The sequence below is a fragment of the Platichthys flesus genome, chromosome 17 (assembly GCF_949316205.1).
Source record: "Platichthys flesus chromosome 17, fPlaFle2.1, whole genome shotgun sequence".
NCBI lineage: Eukaryota > Metazoa > Chordata > Actinopteri > Pleuronectiformes > Pleuronectidae > Platichthys > Platichthys flesus.
The window spans coordinates 11,964,253-11,984,587 of record NC_084961.1 but is presented as its reverse complement, the minus strand read 5'-3'; the positions used below and the strand labels follow the sequence as shown (position 1 = coordinate 11,984,587).

The window sequence follows — 20,335 nt, the reverse complement described above, 5'->3', positions numbered from 1 at the left end:
ACCGCAGGGCCGCAAAAAAAAACAGGAAACAGCGAGCGCTCCTTCTTCCCAGAGAAATCTGACACACACACACTCTCCCCGAGCCCATGTCCTCCTCATCTTCTTCCCACAATGCTCTGTGGTGGGACTTTGGAGGCAGGAACAATGGTGAGTGTTGTGCGACGAAGTAAGTTAGACCCTCGGGTCGCTCACTGACAAAAGGCCTTCTCTGCAGCAACTGAGTGGAAAACATGTTAAGGGAAAACCACAGGAACATGGCGGGGCACAAAACACTGTTAGGTTTTCGGGCTTATGTGTAGGATGTCTTCAGGTTCAACATGGTTATAAGCAAAACCACGATAGCTTTCCAGGAATATGTCAACAGGTTTCAATCTCCCCGCATAGTTGGCAACTTGGCTGGTAAATGATCCCCACTGACAGTCACTGAGACCCCCACCCACCTCCTTGACATCATAAATTCTCAACTAGTTCTCTGCCACGGCCGAAAGGCTGAAAACAATCCCATGTTTGTGGACACTCAGTTCTCTGAGGAATCTCCTCACGATCCCGCAGTTTAATAAAACACAGAGCAGATGGTGAGATTGTTGAATCTCTGTGTATCTGTCCCTCGTCTTTATCTACTTGTGTAAAGTTCATGTGTTGCGTTCTCCCCCATCTGCAACTGGCGCGCTGTCCTCCCCTGCTATTTCTATCTTCATATCTGTGTCATGCAGCCTCTGTGGATGTTTCTTGGGGGCCAAGATCTGCTGAGCTCCTTCAGAACAGGTGGGCCTCACTGGAAATGCACCTCTGTCACACCAGTTGTTTTTACTGACCTGAAATACGTCTGGTTCACCCGGAAGCCGCGAGGATCCAAAGTGACACAGACATGCAGCTGTTACAACTCTATCAGGGGGTTTTCACACCTTTAGTTGTAACAAGGTTGCTCACATGACAACTATGAACCCCAGGATCTTAAAATAGGAGTTGATGGGGAGAATATAATCAATTAACCAGCTGTAGATCCTATTTGAATACATTTTAAATAGGCTCAGCCTGTCAAGTTTTGAACATTTTCTGTTATGCAGAGCTGAGATGTTATATGTCTCTGTTTACAGCAGTGGGGTGTGTAGGATCCAATAGTCAACAAAACCAATCCACCTTTGTCTCACGTGCTTTTCTTTGCTAAACTTGATCAAAAAATGTTCTTAAAATGAAACCATTAGGAAGCTCTTTGTTTGCTCCTGCGTAAATCCACCATTTACTATAAAACCTCAGAAACAAGAGTTATATTATGATACTGTTTAACCACCTGTCATCCATGGATTAAATTGGATCAATCAGTGATGGTGAAGTGGGTCTTACCTTCAGAAATGAGCAGTAATCCACCTGTTTGCACGGAGCAGAGCTTCAGAGCTTCCCAGTCTCCATGGTGCGCTCCTCACTTCGGGCCAATGACAGTTCCCAAGTTATTTTTAGTCAAAGGACACCGCGTCTCCAGTAACGAAACCACGAGGAGCTGCTGCACTAATTTCAAAACATGCTCAGAAAGCGTGAGTGCACATGGCAGACAACATGCAACATGCAACGGCCGTGCACAATATACTCTTTATAAATCGGGCTGTATACTGGTTTATTCCCATGTGCAGGAGGCGCAATACCAGTACGAGGCCACACCTTATACCCACCAGAACCAGCCCACACTGTATAACACTGGACCAATGAGAGAGAGAGAGAGAGAGAGAGAGAGAGAGAGAGAGAGAGAGAGAGCGAGAGAGAGAGAGAGAGAGCGAGAGAGAGAGAGGCTGAAGTTGGAGGAATATCTTCCTCCTCACCTTGAATCTCACCTGTGGAGCAGACTAAACAATGTGCCTGTGTGAGAGCTGCTCGAGGACATGGTTCCGTGATAACATCTCACATGGTGGGTTTTTTCTTTCCCAGCATCGGATTAATTTCACTCCAACTCAACACCACTTTCTGGCTCCATGGTGGCACAATCGCGCCCCCTTGTGGTAGAACGTGTCGCTACAATTCGCCCTGATTGAATGGCCTCAGCAGTCCAGGAAGTCCAACAATTTACATTGGGACTTCCGAGGTGTGCATCAGTCTTAACCCCGCTTGCGTAAACACACGTACACGCTCACACACCTCAAACCATAACTGTGACGAAGGAATGCGGTGACACAGGCGTGCTCCTCCCTTGACGTGACAGAACAGTTGCGAATGCTGTGTCCTACAGCATTCAGCATTCTATGACAGTGTGTGTCATAGACTCTATGACTTACAACGCACACAATATTTATACATAAATAGCACTGGTCCCTATTGTTCGTTTCAGACAATATATTAATAGAACGTGAGTCACGATCAGCGACGGAACACTTGTGAATATCAAGTCTTGCACATTTGGGCTCATGCTTTGTCTTGAGTGCAGATTTTCATCAGTTTTTGTGTAAACTATGTGTCGGTTTTCTAAAGGAGGACAACATAAACACCTTAGTCGACACATTAACTAGCAGGTTGCACGCTCATATGCACAAACAAACACACACTGATACAACTGATTGTAGCTGTGACCCGATTTATTTCGCAGGCGATCCAAAATACAGTCGTCCTGTGTAGCAAAGCTACGTCAGTTTCTGGATCATACTTCAGTAGCTTGGTGGCATTTCTCCTCCAGCGGGATACAACATGACTTCAATGTCAGTAACTTTGATTAGAGCTCATTATGTTATAAAAAAAAACATGCTGGATATCATCCTTCATTTACAAATATTTGATGCATTTGGCTGGCAGTGTGCATTTCTTACATTAGCTGATTTGTTTTCACACATCATCAAAAAAAGACCGGTTACACCTTCATAAAAATCCTTCTAAACCCTTCGGAATCATCATGTTTCTGTAAAAGCACGGTAGAAAGGGAGCCATTATACTTATCCTTCATTGTCATAACATATATTATTTTTATCACACAAATAATGTAAACATCTTATAAAACAATATTTTTCTCGGCGCATATCACACTTCATTAGTAAATTACGTTGGATGATTGTGCTTGTTGTAGGTCGTTTTATGAGTTGTCCTGTAATGACGACAGTGCCCCTGATAGAGTCGGAGACACTGCGGGACGTTAAGTGCTCACTGCGTTACCACTGCACCTCTTCATTTTGGGGATTTAGGGGATATCGTTGGCCAATTGGTTCAGTGACCATCATAACAAATACAATCATGTCACGTGTTGTTGTTTCTGTGTCCCTCTGGCACAAGTCCTTCATCAAATCTTCATTATTTCTCTAACAACATAACCCAACTCCTGCAGTATATCTTCTCCTTCATCACCAACACACAGCAGACATCTTGGAATGCCCCAAGCATCTTCACGGTTCTCAGATCCTTCTCCTTCTCCTCGAGCATCTTTTCAAAGGAGTCTCTCTCTCTCGCTCTCTTTCATTTTCCTCCCCGTCACCGTTTTTCCTCTCTCCCTGACGCCGCATGCTCTTGTGTCTCTTTCTCCTGGACGGGAAGGCTGGAGCGCACCCTCCTCTTCTCCTTGAATCGACCCGAGCGGGACACCTTCATGTTCCTGCGACACGTCTGCTCGTTGAAGACGGATTCCAGGCGGGAGTCGTCGTAGGTGTCGTCACTGAGCATGCTGGAGTTCTTGCCTGAGTCCTGCTGGGACAGGGGCTGGTCGCCGGTGGTCCTGGAGGCACCTGTGGAGCCATCTTTTTGTGCAAAGGGGTCAAAGTCTGGGCCGAAGACGTGGGGCCCACTTGCATCCTTGGGGCCAGTTGGCTTCTTCTTTGTCAGGAATGCCTTCCACCATGGGGTTCTCTCCGTCATCTTTGATTGGAGGTTGGAAACTGGAACAGGAAGCACAAGTATTCAGTATTCAGTATTCAGCTGTTCTATGGAATAGAGTAATTGTTTTGCTGAGAGGACATCACTTGTTTACATGCACTGAACTGATGCTCCCCCCTCTCTCATCTCACACTCCTAATCTCAAATTTATGCTTATAAAACATATACTATGGTCTGAGCATTAGCCTATCTATAAAATATGGCTGACACATGGTCTTCTTCTTGTGCCACATATCTTCAGTAATCTTAACTCAGTTTGACCCTGATTATTTGCCTTCTCTGGATTGAGGAAAAAATGATTTGGTTTTCAGTTCTGTCATATCCTGATTTATTTGCACCTGCCTCCCCTCCATCCTCCACTGGTCAGACAGCTTTTGTTTTGGACAAACTGATCCTATGAATAACCAGTGTAACCCTATTTATCTTTTCTGCAAAACTGGTTTAATGAGTCGTGGGAACAGGAGAACAAACCCAGGCTTGTGATTCACAAGTGAACAATGCAAATGCGCAAAAAATAGCTCATGAAGCCTTACCTTGGCCACAACAGGTGGTGGGGACCCTTTGAAAGAAGTTGGATATCAATTATCAATATGTTCGGATTTAAATCCACAGGACAATGCAATGTCTTCTTCTTCTTCTTCTTCTTCTGGTGAAGCGCTCACAACAACTGTGCCAGCAGCCCCTCAGCGCGTCGCAGCAGGATCCATTTTACGCACGGGCCAGGCGTCCGGACCAGACTCATCTCCCACCTGTCGACGCGTTTATTTCTCCCTTCTCCTCCTCAACTCAGGAAAAAAATCCTTCTCTTCCTCGGCCACTCTCCAGAGAAGCGCTCATGAATTGACACATTTATAAGGAGCGGCTTCAAGCTACTGAACCAGCAGGTTTCCGCCTCCGAAACTCTCCGAGCCCGAGCACCTGTCGTCACTCCTGATTGGACGAGCCTTGAGAATCTGTCACGTGGGAACCCGATCAGGTAGAGCTGCACTTGCGGTGGTGGGCGGGGCTTGTCGTTGCATGGCAACCAAACCCATGGGAGCGCGCGCCTCTGCAGTATCAGGGCCCTTTGTATGAGTCGAACCCAACCCAGGTCAGGACGCAAAATTATCTAGAAATGTTAGGACGCCCTGCAGTTTAGGCTTCAGTGACTTGCCGTGCAAAGGAGTGGAGGTGTTTATTCAGTGGTGTTGATGGTATTTATTAATAACCACTGACCAGAAACAGGTTGCACTGGGCAGTCTGTTCGGTGGTAAGTGTTAGAGTTGCTTAGAATTCGAAGGGGACGCGGCCCAGGAGGAAGTCAGGAGTGTGTTGAAATGACCTTTCTGCACCAGACGTGCAATTGTCGTTATTGTTATTATTATTGTTGTTGAAAGCTAACATTTTGAGAGGGGAAGCAGTTTGGCCTGGCGCCTATCTAACCTGCTGGGGTACCTGTCTCACGTGATGCCTCCTTCCTTGTCCTCAGAATGTACAGTGAAGGTCCCACTCTGACTTCAGTGTGAGTTTCTCTAGGGTTTCATGTAGTTGTACTTTCTGTCTGACTCCCTGGCTGTAAATAATTACACATGACTGAATCACATCCCTCACTCAGGACCCAGATGTGCTTTGGTTCATGCACATGCAACATAATCAGAAATGGTATTACACATCTAAAACTGAGTTAGGATTATAAAGTTAGAAAAAATGTAACAGATGTGCAACAGATATGTAACATGGTCATCAACTAATGATAAATAAATCAGTTATAAGGATGAAAAAAATATGTCACAAAAGTCACTTGCTTATAAATACAATGTCATTCGTTTATTTTTCGCAATATTTATTTTTTCATGATCATTTCATGTGACTTAATACTTTTACGTCACTACAGTTTTAGTAATTATTATTACCAAAATTATTATTGCGTAATTATATCACCACTTTAATGCTTTTTTTTTTGTAATGCAATTCAGTTTAGTGACCACCATGAAGACACACGTTACACAGCACACATACCACCTTTGTATTAAGTTGTTTGTATGTTTTGTTTCCGTGTAATTCATTTTCATGCCTTGTATTACAAAACTAGGCCACCTGTAAGTACCAGGCTGTTAACTTTAAAACCGTTCATAACGGTAGCACCAAAGAGTTTACGTTACATTTTGAAGAAGGCTTTATAACAAAATCAACATACAAATAAACTTGGAACCTGGAAATTCTAAGTTCTAAAAACTTAAGGTACGTCCTTAAAACATCAGTCAGGTGTTAAACATGTGTGTTACATATTTTAGAGACATTTTTGGAGAAGAGCAAACGTTTCAATCTCCGTATCCATACTCAAACAGATCACGTCTTAATTTACAGCTGAGGTCTACAGTAATCACGTTAGCACAGGGTTGGCATAATCTTTTCTTCTTAATCTTTCTTTTGTGTCAAAGCCGAGTTTCGAAATGTCATTGGATCCTCGAGAGTGAGGATATTTCATCTGCCAGAGATGAGGAAAATCAGTTTCTCCTGGTGTGACTGTGTAATCCCTGGTCAAATGGTTTCTGTGTGTGTGTCTGTGCCAAGAGGGAAGACCCAGTGTGGGCAGAGCAGCCGAGTCGATACACACAGACGCTCAGAGAGGAGGGAGGAATCTGGAATCGCCTTGTGTTTGCCTCTCTGAAGTTTACAGTGAAAGCTGTCGTTGTGGCAACAGGAATGTGCACCATCTCTCTCTCTCTCTCTCTCTCTCTGTCTCTCTCTCCCTCTCTCTCTCTCTCTCTCTCTCTCTCTCCCCTTCAGTCAGCGGTGGGTGGCCTGAATACCTGAGGGACTCCCTCTGCTATCATCACCCATCACAGTCGATACTCTGTGGAGTCATTATCTCACTCTGCAAAAACTCAAGAGTAGGTTCACACACAGTTTAATATTAAAGTACATGCATATTGTGGAAAGACAAACAAAATTATAATATATAGATATGGCAACTTTAATTATGAAACACAGTTTTAACATTATAGTAATGAATTATAATAGTATGTGTCATGTTCATTATAGCTACTGGAAGACATTTGAGTATGTCTTCCAGTAGCTATAATATAATATATATATTTGTGTATGTGTGTGTGTGTGTGTAGATAAGGGACCCATACTACAAACTAAATGCACTGATATTGTAACACACTGTACATTAGTGCAAGGCAGATAGACAGATATATAGATAGATATATAGATTGATTGATAGATTAATGGATTGATGGATTGATGGATTGATGGATTGATGGATTGATTGATTGATGGATTGGTGGATTGATGGATAGATGGATTGATGGATTGATGGATTGAAAGATGTTTTCTGATAAATCAGCAATAATACTAATAATTTCCGCCTGGTTCCCTGTTCACCAAAGAGTCAAATTGACGCAGGTTCATAATCACCGGATGTAATCTCGTTACATCACCTCTCCACTTCTCAGTCCCAAATCTCTACATGTCATCTTTCCTCTTCACAACACCACAGGCAGTCTCACTGAGAGTTGATTGTGAACATCAGCCACGACCGGATAAAGAAAACATCAGATATCTGAGATCCTCTCCTGAGATGTAGAGACTTGTACCACAGTGTAAACATTAGTCTCTCTCCACCCAGAGAACACATATCTATTGATCTGAAGTTTTTCTCAGGCTGAAATCTGGATATTTGCCCAATGATACAGAGCTGTAGGATGGGCATGCGAAAACGAAATGACATGTCAAGAGATATTGAAACTGTTTTTTCACACCAGGTGTTTCCCTCCACCAGCATCTGTCTCTGTCTGGGAAATGGTTGACATTCTGTCACGAGAAGCTACGTGAATCAACGCTTTCTCTTTCTCCCTGACAACCGCAGTGTGTTATTTACCTTCAGACACTGAAAGGGTGAGCTGTCAGTTACAATAAGCTCCACTGAGTAGATCATGGTTTCTTTTTGTTTGTTTGTTTGGTACTTAGCAGAATTACTGGACAGATTACCACGAAATTGGGTGGAAGGATGTGTCAACACAGTCAATTTTGGTACATATCTGGATAAGAGGTCGGATAAAACGTTCTTTTACATTTATCAACATTGTCATTGATTTTCCCTGAGAAGAATCCATGGATTTGGGGCAGATCCAAAATAAAAAATTGCAGATCTGGTGAATTTAAATGTGGATTCTTAAAATGAATGTGGAGCTCTCTGCGTACCTTTCTAGTTTCATGGTAAAAGTACTGATTGATTTTGTTTACTTTAAGCTTATTGTTCGATCTTATCAGGTAAAACTGTCATTTTGTAATTGATTGTGAGAAGAGGTTTGTCCATAATCACTTTCATTATTACAAAGGTCACAGGTAGACTCAATTTTCTACACACTGACTGAACAAAAGTGATACATTCAGCCATGTGTACATATTTATCTTGACTCAGACGAACACGATCCTTCTGTCTACGCATTTGCCTCTTTACGTGTGATGACGGAAAAGCCAGTGGCTCACGCATGTGCCAGGTGTGCGTATGAGTTTGGCACGTCTTTGTGAAAGGATAAACCTGAAAATCTTTTTTGGTCCATGCAGCACATTGAACAACAGGTTGAACCAAGGCGTGCTCAACCCTGGGAAAAAGAGAGCAGGAAGGCAGCCAGTTGGACTGGTGGAGTCGGCTCGCACACACACACACACACACACACACACACACACACACACACACACACACACACACACACACACACACACACACACACACACACACACACACACACACACACACACACACACACACACACACACACACACACACACACACACACACACAGAAAAAGAAAATCTTTTAAAGTGGATGAGTGGCTATAGTGTATTAAAGGATAGTAAAGACATGTATAGATCCACCTGGTTTACTGGTCCTTCCGAGGAAACTTCATAAACAAATACCGACTTTTTCATGCGGCAGAAATAAAAGGAGAACTGCTCTTGACAACTTGTCCCCTGCGTTTTGGGTGGAGCGGGCCGACTTGTACTGCTGTGACTGGAATTAGTTTCATGTCTTGCATTGTGTGGTGGATTCGTTGATCGTATTGTGTGGCACATTCTTCTCCCCGTGCTGTTATTAAACTGTGAGTTTGAAGCAGTTTAAAGTCACCGTCAGACCTCAGCGTGTGTCATTAGCCCTGCAGACGTTCAAGAGGAAGCCTTCAGGAATGCAGAAAGGAATTCAACACTTACTGGTTATTTCCTTTGCATTTGTTGTGGTGTTTCTCTTAAGTGCTATTCTCATGAAAGACGGCCACACACACATAAAATAAAGCAAGTGCACACCCACAGGTCTGGATACTGCATTCATGAGCACATTGATCATAAACCAGCAAGTGCCTTATCTGAAACCTTAACTATTAAACTGAAACTAACCTGGTGCAATATCCTCATTAAAAGAAATGGTCATTCTCATTTTAATATTTACCAATGCTGAGATATAAATTATATGATATTAAGGAAACATTACCACAAGACCTGATTGGAACCCTCTAACTCAGCTAAACACTGGATCTGAAAGCTAGAGGGTTACAAAATATATTATTCCAGTACTCATTTGGTTTAACTCTTAAGTGTGTTTCAGGTTGGGTGAAAATTATGTGGAAGCCAATGTAAAACTCACAGCAAGAGGGGGCCTGGGTTCTCGTGTCTGCGTGGCTTTTCTCCAAACAATCCATCTTCCTCACAAGTCAATCTCTTATTCACAATTTTTTTTTAATGAGAAACATATCTAGGACGCTGTGATTAGTTGCAATTATGTATATTTTTATGATTACATTAACATTTCAACCAAAAATATATGTTAAATTGAGTTTACACTGAAATGAAAAGGGCAATAATAAAAGAAACATCTACAGATTTGCTGTATTTATTTTGTATATATGACATACATAAACTGATTTTTGACACAGGTTGGTGTGCCTGTGGCTCCACGATTCAGCTTTGCTTTTTTTAGGACGAGCAGTGACCTCCCATATGGATCATTCCACATCACCAGCTGGCAGCTGCATGGATTAGTGGTCCTGTTGAAAACAGTTGCAATACTTATCAATATAATATTTGACATTTTACCCAGTATTGCAAAAGCAATGCTGGTATGAGTATGACTTGCAGGGTTTGTATTCCACAAGAAAGACAAAAAATATACTTTATAGACGTCTTCTGACTTATGTCTGCACAAATGCTAATGTGGATGGTGAAGGTGGGGAGGGCATCAAACATACAGGGAACACATGCAAAAACGATTGTGTTTAACCTGTGTAAAACTTTTCTCTGCTTTTTATCGACCACTCAAAGTGCTTCACAGTACAAACCACATTCACACATTCACAGTGTGAGGCACGACACTTCGGGAGGAACTGGGGATCGACTTGAGGAACTGGGGACTGAATCTCCGACCTTCTGGTTAGTTGACGACCCACTTCTGGGCCTGTTTCAGAAAACAGTGAGTTGACCCAGAACTGATGAAAACTCTGTGTCAGCTTCTATGGCAACACACTTTGTTCATGTAACCTGCGTAACGGCCATTGAAGAAGAGAGGATGTGTGAAAATGTAATCAATGATTAAATAAAGCATCATCATTCGTATCAGTTTAAAAATACCTTGCTCTTTGCTGCATTAGGAGGGTTTTACTATCAAACCTGACATCAACACACATCAAATATGATCAAAGTGACTCCCAGAGAAAGCAGCTGACAGGAGGCCTCATGTTGCTCCTCACAACAAAAAACACCCTGTGTCATTTGGCCACCAGATGACGCCAAATGCATGGTTTTTACATTACAAAGTTGTGTACTGTGTGTGTGTGTGTGTGTGTGTGTGTGTGTGTGTTTGTGTTTACCTCAACTTGGCCAGTCCCCCCCCCCCCCCCCCGTCTGTTTTTCAGGCTCAGTAATAATCTCTGAAGAGGTGGCCTCCTTCCTGGTTTGCAGATGCAGTTCCAGCTTGTTGAGGCAGCTTTTGGGTCAGTGTCGGCTGCACCGCTATCATCAGGTTCCAAGCAGTTTATGCTTTTACCATGAGGATGCAGGCAGCAAGGCAATCCAACCATCCATCATCAGACCCTTTCCAGACAGACATGTGTTAGGCAGAGCCTCACCCAGCATGACTGGAACAACTCCCGGGTTCAGTTTAATTTCTTGCTTCAGGTCTTCAGGATTTTAAATGTTTAGAGCCTCAGAAGCAGGTGGGGGGCTGGGAACATCCTTGGGTGAAGGCTTTCAGACCAGTATGTCTGAACGCTCTGTGCATGGCTGAGCCTCAGCTGTCTCCAGCTTGGATCATGTACTAAATCCATAGTTTTGACAAAGTCATGTGCACTCATTCAGAGAAGTTTGTCACAAATGGGAAAATAGTAATAAGCAGCAGGTGACAACGAGGTGAAACAGAAAACATGATACAAACATGACTTAATTTGTACTATGAATGAATCGATGTGGAATTCCAGGATTAGCACCATAGACTGATTAGCACCAGTTGGACCAGAGACTTTTCAGCTTTTAACTCAACATCACATCCTATTCAATTTTCACATCATCTCCTGGTCAGAGCTGAGAGATCTTCATCTGGAGCTGTGAGTTTGTGTTGAAAAACACCGCATCCTACGAGATTAGTTTCACGCCATAGATCTGAACCAAGCCACTGTACATATATAAATATATGGAATAATGTAGATTTTTTTTTAAACAAGTGTGACTTTCTTCACAGAATTGTATTTATATTTTTTATTTAATTTATACAAATGTTTACCTGTACGTGTTTACATCCAGCCGACTGTGATTGGTCAGCTAATGAACATAGACCTCGGAGCTACATGCCCCTCATCCAGGAGAGGGCGCTGCTGAGACTACCTGAACTCAAACTTAACAAACTCTCCGCAGACGAAGACGCCAGGCTGCCGCTAAACGTCGCAGAAGAAGAGACGTAGCCCTGTCATATAACCACAACATTACCAAGGTTACACCGGAGATACCGGATGAAACTATGAACGACATTTGACAGAAACCCAGCGTCATCTTGTGTCGGTGAGGGACGAAGCGCCACGGCTCGTTGTTTACGGTTTACAGTTTGTTTGGCCAACAGCAAACACCGGCGTTGACATGCTAGCAGCGTTAGCTAGTGTGCTAACCCTCAGCAGCAGCATGACGGAGGAGTAACTGTCCAAACTAAATAATTACAGAACCGCTTTATAATTAGTATGTAACGTTTTAAACATTGTTCTCTTCAACCTCATCGGTCCTGGCAGCGGTCAGTATCAGTAGTATCCATGTTTATTGAGGTTGTTTCCTGTGAAGTTAGGTGTTTATGTAGTTGATGTACGGACACACTGGATCATTCTGTAAGTGGAGTTTGGTGTGTGTGCTGCCGTCACGTCCACTCCGCTCACTCAGCTGAGCCTCGAGCTAGAAGGTTCAGTCACGTGTGTTGTGGGTGAGTTACAGCTGTCAGCTAACCTCAAGGACCTCTGCTCTTCTCCGAATCCAACCCAGGTCGTGATGAGCGTCCCGGGTCTGTTGTCCTCCGCTGCCCGAAGCCTCAGCCTCCCAGGTCCCGCCGCTGGTCTGCTCTGCTCCCGGCTGCTGGTCCAGCCCAGCTCCACCTCAAGGTGAGTCTCTACAGAGAAGTACCGGTTGTGTTTGTCTTCAGAATGTGGATTTTGACTGTTTACTTATATGTACTTATGTATCTACTGATATGTTTACATTAGGGTTCAGCCCTGAGTGTCTTAACAATCCCGTCTCTGTGGTGTTCATATGGCCGAATGGACAATACATTTTACTTAGAAAAATGGCTCTGCTCTTCCAGACAGAAGAAAAATTATTTGTAGTTTTGGTACATGCTATGTTGTTGGTCTTTCGCTGGTTAAGTTTTTACATGAAACACGTCTCTCTAGTCAGCCTGGCCCTAATAGTCTTTCAAACCTGAGACAGTGGGGAAACATTTCATTTGTTTATATCTGGAGACACCCTGCCCCAAATGTAGATATTTACAATTGAGGACATACTGTGCATTCACATGCTTTGGAGTCAGAATGTGGGAAAATCATGATTTCGTAAACAAAATTGGTGTATTCATGTTTTTTGAGCGTTTAACCAACACCGCCAATGTTTTTATAATCATAAAGAGTAAAGACAGAAGGATCAGGAGTGAGAAGCATATAGATACTAACGTTAATCATATAAACTTCTGTATTGGTTAAGAGTCTGGTTTATTGGTGCTTGTGAGAAATGGGTATACAGTTTGAAAGTGACAGAAGTGCACATTTGACAAGTTCACAATAAAAACTACTGCCTATAGCTGATTGATTTAATTATTTTACAAGTGGTGATGTCAGCAACTCGTGCACCGAATCTTGTGCCAACATTTCGTTGCTTCCACCTATTTTCTCAATGATCTTTTACTATAAATAGTTTGGGTTTTAGTTGCACACTTTGAACCACTTTTGTCGTTCGAGTACCTACGTGTTATTCAAATGTGATTTTCTTTAAAATCTCAACTCCATTTGTGTGAGAGGTGTCAAAGGTCAATAGCCCATTATTTAAACACATAAAAGCAAAACTATCCACAGAGCTGGATTGGACAAGAGGCTAGTGACAACAATTGTTGTTTGGTCATTTGGGGGAACTGGCCCTTTAAGTTGGCTCAGTGAGGGCAAAGGTTTATTTCAAAGTCACTCGTTATACAATGCTGTCAGTCTCTGTTTACTAACTCTTTAAGCAACATTCGACTTTCAAGGCACCTGACAAAAACTATCATTCTTTATTAGAAGAAATATGACCTCCAAAAGAAAAATGGACCACCTCGAGAGGACAGCAAACAACTCCAGACAGAGTGTAAGTTGATATTTTGTGATTAATATGTGTATCTGTAAACTATGACATTTTGTGACATGACTACATCAAATACATATAACTCATCCTTGACAATCAACCTATTCAAAATGTCTAAACAGCCTCTGTATCCTGCTCAAGTATGTGGAATAATAAATGAGTCAGAGACAGTGAGACGTTTGAGGATAGCCGTCCATCCAAACTTCAGCTTCAAAGCGGGACAGTGGTGAGTAGAGGCTCTCATAATGTTACCGCCAACTTGTTAAACATTTTTCTGTCAGGTTGAAGAACACACTGTCTTGTGACGCCTGAGAGAGGGAGATGAGGAGAAATGAGACTGTTCCTCTGGCTTAGATGCGTGTTGTTTAAGTAATTTTATTACTTCTCTTCCCTAGACAAATGAATACATTATGAGAATTCAATTTGTATCCAGGCTATTTACATTGTGTGACTTCTAGATTATCAGTCAAGGTAAATATGGAACAGAAATGCACAAACATGAATCAAAGATTATTCAGTTTTTTCAATTTGCCTCTTTGTCTTGTCTCTGAGCAATGAAAATTTAAACAGAAGCTATCATTGTAATACCTTGTTAACGAAATTGAAATTTATATCCAGACCTGAGCCCACTTTTTTATACCATTGTGCCTGAACTACTTGCAGTCACCACAAGGTGTGAGTGTTGTGTTTTATTTATATTCTCACACTGGAGTTGAACTTTACCCTGAACAGTTTCTAATGTTACACCATCTAGCATGAAGAGCTGATGTTGATCAAATGAAGAAACTCGACTCAGGGAAGGTTCAAAATCTTTTGTCAAATAAGGACAAACCAAATAGTTGTTTTTACTTGATAAAATCCTGTTTCCACAAAGATTTGTGAATTGAACTGTTGTATACGAGGGGTTGCACCAATATCTGAAGCTTTGACTTGAAAGATGCTGGAGATGATGTTTTTGATCGATGCCTGACACTGTGGGATGTTTTAACTCAGTTTGTTTATGTTTCTTGTCCTCTCTGCAATTCCATTTGTATCTGTGGTAATTGTCAGACAAGTTCATTCACAATAAAATACCTAAGAGTTAAAGGCAGATCTTAAGTCAAATAATTCTCCATAGTGTGTTGAAATAAAAGTGACCATCATATCACAAGGATTTGTTTAACAGAGTTTTGCTGGAGGGTCTGTGACAAGTTTTAATTAATACATATTATACAAATAAAAGTTTTTATCAAAACTAGTACAAAGTTAAGTTACTTAATTAAGACAGAGTTTACTTTCCAAGTTTGTGTCTGCCAGTCTATTTCTGGTGATAATTAGTGTTCCCTTCACGTGCAGAAAATATATATGGAGCCATACTGTAGGTGGGCGGTGGTGAGATATGAAACTGGCAGGCAGCTGCCCTGCAGCTACTGATAATGAATGTAAATGGATGGAGATTTTGTTCCAGTGTTTCTGAAAAAAAGTAGCGTTTGGTAGTTGGTCTCCAGGTGGGAGAAGAGGAGGAGGAGGAGGAGGAGGAGAATGAGAAGGAGGCTGTTGTGGGCGGAACATATGTGTCTTCAGAGCAGATCCATATTTATGATGCCTCTGAGGGTTGTGGAGTCAGTGTCTCTCTCTGGTGTAACAGTGGGTCATTGTGTTGGTGAAAATGAGCCTGACTGTTTAGCATTGCTCTTTTCCTCTTGGTGAGAGGGGGGGGGGGGTTCTGTCCACTCTCCTTCTTAATGGAACACTTTGAATACACTAACTAGTTGGCAACTTTCCATCTGGTTCGGTTTTGTTCTTCTTCTTTTCTGGAAGCGCTGGAACCCGTAGTGCAAGGTCAAAGGTCACCACTCCACCTTCGCTCACACGTTGACCTTCAGTTCAGCACATTGTTGGACCCTACTCTTAACTATTGTTTTGAAATCTGAAAAGTCAGCCGCTTTTCTCACTCAAATGATGTGTGTTTATGGTTTAAACCAATGGATTTAAGTTAGAGTTTAAAGACCATGTGCATTTCATTACAATACATATGATACTTTACAATACAGTTACATTGAATAAGAGCAGATCCACAGTCTGACTTTTTAATGTAATGATACAGTAAATAGACGTTCCTTTAAATTCTTCCTGTATTTTAAATGTTTTCCTTCAGTGAAGTTTGTTAAGAAAGGTGCTGTCTTGATGGTTATTATTATATTATATAATTTAACAGATTTTACTATTTTATTATCATTGAATTGATCATCAGCTGACGATCCTGTTTTGCGGTTGTGTGTACAGGGTGGATTTCTTCATCCCCGGTGTGGAGAAGGTGGGAGGTTTCTCCATGTGCTCCAGCCCGTGCCTGCTGCAGCGGGAAGGGGTCATCGAACTGGCTGTAAAGTACACCCAACACCCCCCGGCACACTGGGTCCACACTGTGGTGAGTGGAGTGGATTCACACATTGGGAAATATAGACAACATTTTATTAAATAATCCATTGCTAATTCACAATATTACTGAAGCCCTCCTTTACTGGACAAAAGGAGGGCAAAACACCCACTAACAACTGCTAACATCTGGCTTTTATCTGCAGTGGGAATGAATACAATCAGCATTCAGTCCCAGGTCAAATAACTCTGTAGTAGACACAGGTTTATACCGGCTGCAATCTGCCATTTTTGATATTTATTTGAAGTCTAGACACTATCGAACACCTATTCCTTTATTTTTTTACTTTTCTTTGTATAAAGAATGTTTACTTGCATTTGTTTTTGGAGCCTTCGTATACTTGCCGATTTGGGTGTAAAAGACGCATAGCAGTGCTCATGATCAAATGAAAGTCACTCGAGATACCTGTTAGGTTCGCTTCCTTCCAGGACTTGCAATGTTCTCAGAAAGAAGATTTGGTCATGAACAAGGAAGATTGCCGTTGTTAGTTTGTGTGTGTGAGAGAGAAGGTGAAGTCATTTCAAGGTGTGAGTGTTAGAGAAAGAGATGCAGAACGCAAATGAGTGGAGCAACAGGAAGGGGGGGGGGGTGAGAAGGGGATGTGCTATAGTTGGAGAACGAATCAGGCTACATAATCACACCACTGGTTGTTATACAGGTGAAGCCTCAGAAGAAAAATCGCAAGTCAGATGCTATTTTCAGATTTCTTTTTTCATGTCTTTCCTCTGTGTCCGACCCTGCAGGAGCACTGAGCTTAATGGAATATTTCGGTAATTCAGCCATAAAAATGATTCTTTCCTTTTGCTTCTAGTTTTACATTTTTTGCCCATAACCTCTGAAGTGTTTCACTCGTGTAATTGCTGCCAAGGGTTAGTTAGGGGGCTTCAGTGAGTTGATTGAAACTGCTCTTGTGGAAGGTCCTCAAGTCAAACTGTATTAGAAGCAGATATTTAAAAATGCAGTTACGCTCAGAAGAGGACAGGATATATAAAAGTTAAAAGAAAGAAATTAAAAAATTAAATACAAAATTCTTTATCCATATATTTTTTAATCCATTGTGTGACTATGAACTATGTGTCCCTCTCTTGACTCTGCGTGCTTTTCGGAGCATCAGTTTTGATGACGGCTCCTAATAAACAGCTTTGAGCTCCTGCATCTTGAGTAAATTAGTAAACTGCTTCTCAGACTGTAAATGGAGTACAACAGCCCCAAAATATTGGCCGTTGCCGCCAGATTCTTATTTGTTGTCAAACGATTCCCGATGGCCTCTGAGATTTGGGTAAAAATGTCCTTAGAAAATGTAGGTTTCAGCTGCTGAGGTCATAAAAAGGTTCCAAGGGTCCATCTCCTCACCGTCTGTAGCAACGACTTTTTGCTACATCTTCCTTTTCCATTTGTAAATGTTTTTCTCTTCCCTCCCACGTCTCAGTGTGAAGTGGGCTCCCAGGTGGCCATGCGTGTTGGCGGGGACTTCTTCTTTGACCCGGCACCTTCAGATCCCCCTGTGGATTTGCTGCTGGTGGCTGGCGGCGTCGGGATCAACCCTCTGTACTCCATTCTGTTGCACGCCGCAGATCTGCAGCATCTCAACCAATCCTCGGGCAGCGTCGACTACAACATCGGCTCCGCTCACCTCTGCTACAGCGCCAAGAACACCCACGAGCTGCTCTTCCAGGTGCGTGCCTGCATCACACTGTTGCGAGATCAGCAGGAGGAATCTTAGGAAACGTTTCAACCTTTAACTCTGCTTATTTTCTTTTGTTTAAATATCTGAGTTGTGTATTCAACATTGTTCACATGTACGTGCTACTGAAAGGAAGCTGGGTTACAGTGTGTAAGGATGGAACAAATGCATTAAGACCGAACCCCTGTGTTCCCAGAGCTCCATCACCGAGGTGTGTCGGGATTTCCCCGACAAGTTCTCCTGCGACTTTCACGTCACGCAACAGAGCCCAGATGCCGACCCACGCGTCCAGCCATTCATCAACCGTGAGTTTAGCCCATACTTTTCTTTGCTTAGCTTGGATGACTGAGTGACTGTCAAATTGCAGCACGGTCTGTCTTTGTTGATTTATCTGTGTCATCATGTAGAACAGAAACTATCAAATCTCCACGTGGGAGTGACTCTTTAATAACTGTCTCTGCAGGTGGGAGAATCACAGAGGAGGAGCTGCGGGCCCGTGTGGACCCACAGAGGACTTTGTGTTACCTGTGCGGACCCCCGCCCATGATCGAAGGCATTTCCAAAACCCTCATGGACTTCGGCCTCTCGAAAGACAGGATCCTCTTCGAGAAGTGGTGGTAGAAACGATCGACAGTTCACAGGAATCCACAGGGTTGTCCTCGCGGCTCTTGTTTCCTTCTGTAGTTTTCCGGGGGAGGACGCACAGGGTGCGGCAAGAATGGAAAGAGAGATTCCAGCGATGTGGACATAAATGTGAGAGCTCGAGCAGCTGAGGGAATTCATCCTGTGATCCCTGCTGCTGCAACCAGTGTCTGATCTGCAATAGAGCCTCTGGGGCCGCCCACACTTCAGTTATCAGCTGACTCCGTGGACTGATTTCATTTAATGTTTTACTTCTCATCATTTTAAAACAGGAAGACTGAAAAAGACACTAGAACTTAAAGACATTTTCCTCCTCAATGTCTGAAACATGCAACAAATCTCCAGCATCAGTGTCCCCTTCATTATCTTTTGACACGTTACATACCTTCAGATTCCATATTATCAGCCTGCACTGAGGTTCTGCTTAAACAGAATAATAGGTGATGCTTAGTTTGACCCAGAATTGTCACCTAAATGTTGACGCACCAATTAACCTATGCGACCATGTTTTAGAGGATTAGTTTGACATTTGGGGAAATGCAATTCCTTGCTTTCCTGCCAAGGGTTTAATGGGAAAATGAAGCCACTGTGTTTGGTAAATAGAATGAAAAAAATTAATTAATAAAAGAAAAATACAGAGGGAGAGGTCAAATTTGAGGTTTGAATTATGTGATTTGATTATTTTAAACCTGATTTGATTAAAACAGCTCTAATGTGATGGAACCATAACTGTGTTTTATCATTCCCCACAAAATTGCCATTTATCATTGAGGGTAAACAGCCTTAAGTTTTGAAGTAACACAAAATAACTGGGGGAAAAAATTGAGGTTTTAATGTAGAATTAATAATGGATGGGTTAAAAATGCATGTGGTACCATTACCATTTTCTTTTAAACTGTATCGCTCAGAAGATCATCTGTGCTGTGCCTCCATCCATTATTCAAAGCACCTGACTGACATTTATTTAAAACTTGCAATTTTTTAAAATCTAAATACTAAATAATTCATTACTCTATTTCTCAGTTCATAAGCTCCTTTTTTATTACTCCTCATAGGCTGTTTTCACTCCTGTCTTTTTGATTCAAACCCTCCTCGGTGGAGATATGTCTTTAAAAATCCAGACCAGTGGTTTCTCCCTGTTTCTAGTCAACACTTAGAATATATCTTTACCTCGAGCACTTTGGCAGAAAAGTAAATAAGCCCATTTTTCCAAATGTCAAACTACTTCTTTAAATTCGCTAGAGCAGAGAGAATCGGTGCAAACAATAGCAACGTGTTCTGTTTTTACTGCACTTAAGTGTTTGAGTGATTTTCCTTTATACAATTACCTCTGATGCAAATGTGTCAAACCATGTGTGTGTATATACTTAGTGAAATACCTCAGAGCTATTTATTTGCAGGATTTGAAGAGGTTGGCGTCGTTTGACTGAGTTACAATGGAGTGATTGTTTCCATGTTTTTTACTCTCATGCAAACTTCACACCAGTCGCTGTATTTTTAGAGCGAGAAGCTTACACACGTCTCTCCCACATACGGATGAGTGTCCCAGCCTGTTTTACTCATTTACACTATCCCATGCAAACACATCCACATACCCATGAACAGTTTTCCCATCCCAGGGTGGAGTGAGTATCCCACGGTGCACTGTAATGGAACCTCCAGGTGGTCTCCGATTCGCTTGGATCACTGAACGTCCCTCGGAGATGGCTGCGAGCCTCTTGTTGTTGTCTCTCTGTGGGGGGGGGGCAGCGCCGCTGAGACTCATTGGAGTCATTTCTGCCTTTCTGTCTCGTGCGAGGAAAACTGTTAATGATGGTAGCGAGACATTTAAAGGAAATAAAGGAAACTGAGTCGATCTGGGTTGATACTTATATTGACCTCTGCTTCCATATAAAGGCTTTTCACATTACTTG

The 20,335-nt window shown here is 42.3% G+C and overlaps 2 protein-coding genes across 2 annotated transcripts; one reads left to right on the top strand and one right to left on the bottom strand.

Annotated features, from left to right (window-relative positions):
- Positions 1–2,540: 2,540 nt before the first annotated feature.
- Positions 2,541–4,686, bottom strand: LOC133972274 (proline-rich protein 15-like protein). The gene is made up of 2 exons (XM_062409622.1): positions 4,374–4,686; positions 2,541–3,842 (listed from the first exon to the last, which is right to left on the bottom strand). Exon 2 carries the CDS (start codon positions 3,820–3,822, stop codon positions 3,442–3,444), a length of 381 nt encoding a protein of 126 aa, XP_062265606.1. The 5' UTR covers positions 3,823–3,842; positions 4,374–4,686; the 3' UTR covers positions 2,541–3,441.
- A 7,031-nt stretch (positions 4,687–11,717) lies between these two features.
- On the top strand, positions 11,718–20,277 carry oxnad1 (oxidoreductase NAD-binding domain containing 1). The gene is made up of 8 exons (XM_062409621.1): positions 11,718–11,874; positions 12,340–12,455; positions 13,617–13,683; positions 13,803–13,906; positions 15,946–16,087; positions 17,526–17,771; positions 17,977–18,085; positions 18,244–20,277. Exons 2-8 carry the CDS (start codon positions 12,346–12,348, stop codon positions 18,399–18,401), a joined length of 936 nt encoding a protein of 311 aa, XP_062265605.1. The 5' UTR covers positions 11,718–11,874; positions 12,340–12,345; the 3' UTR covers positions 18,402–20,277.
- The last annotated feature ends 58 nt before the right edge of the window (positions 20,278–20,335 follow it).

Coding starts and splice junctions, on each gene's coding strand:
- oxnad1 (XM_062409621.1), top strand. CDS start 12,346: ATGAGCGTCCCGGGTCTGTTGTCCTCCGCTGCCCGAAGCCTCAGCCTC. Junction 12,456..13,616: donor CAGCCCAGCTCCACCTCAAG/GTGAGTCTCTAC, acceptor ATTCTTTATTAG/AAGAAATATGACCTCCAAAA. Junction 16,088..17,525: donor CACACTGGGTCCACACTGTG/GTGAGTGGAGTG, acceptor CCCACGTCTCAG/TGTGAAGTGGGCTCCCAGGT.
- LOC133972274 (XM_062409622.1), bottom strand. CDS start 3,822: ATGACGGAGAGAACCCCATGGTGGAAGGCATTCCTGACAAAGAAGAAG.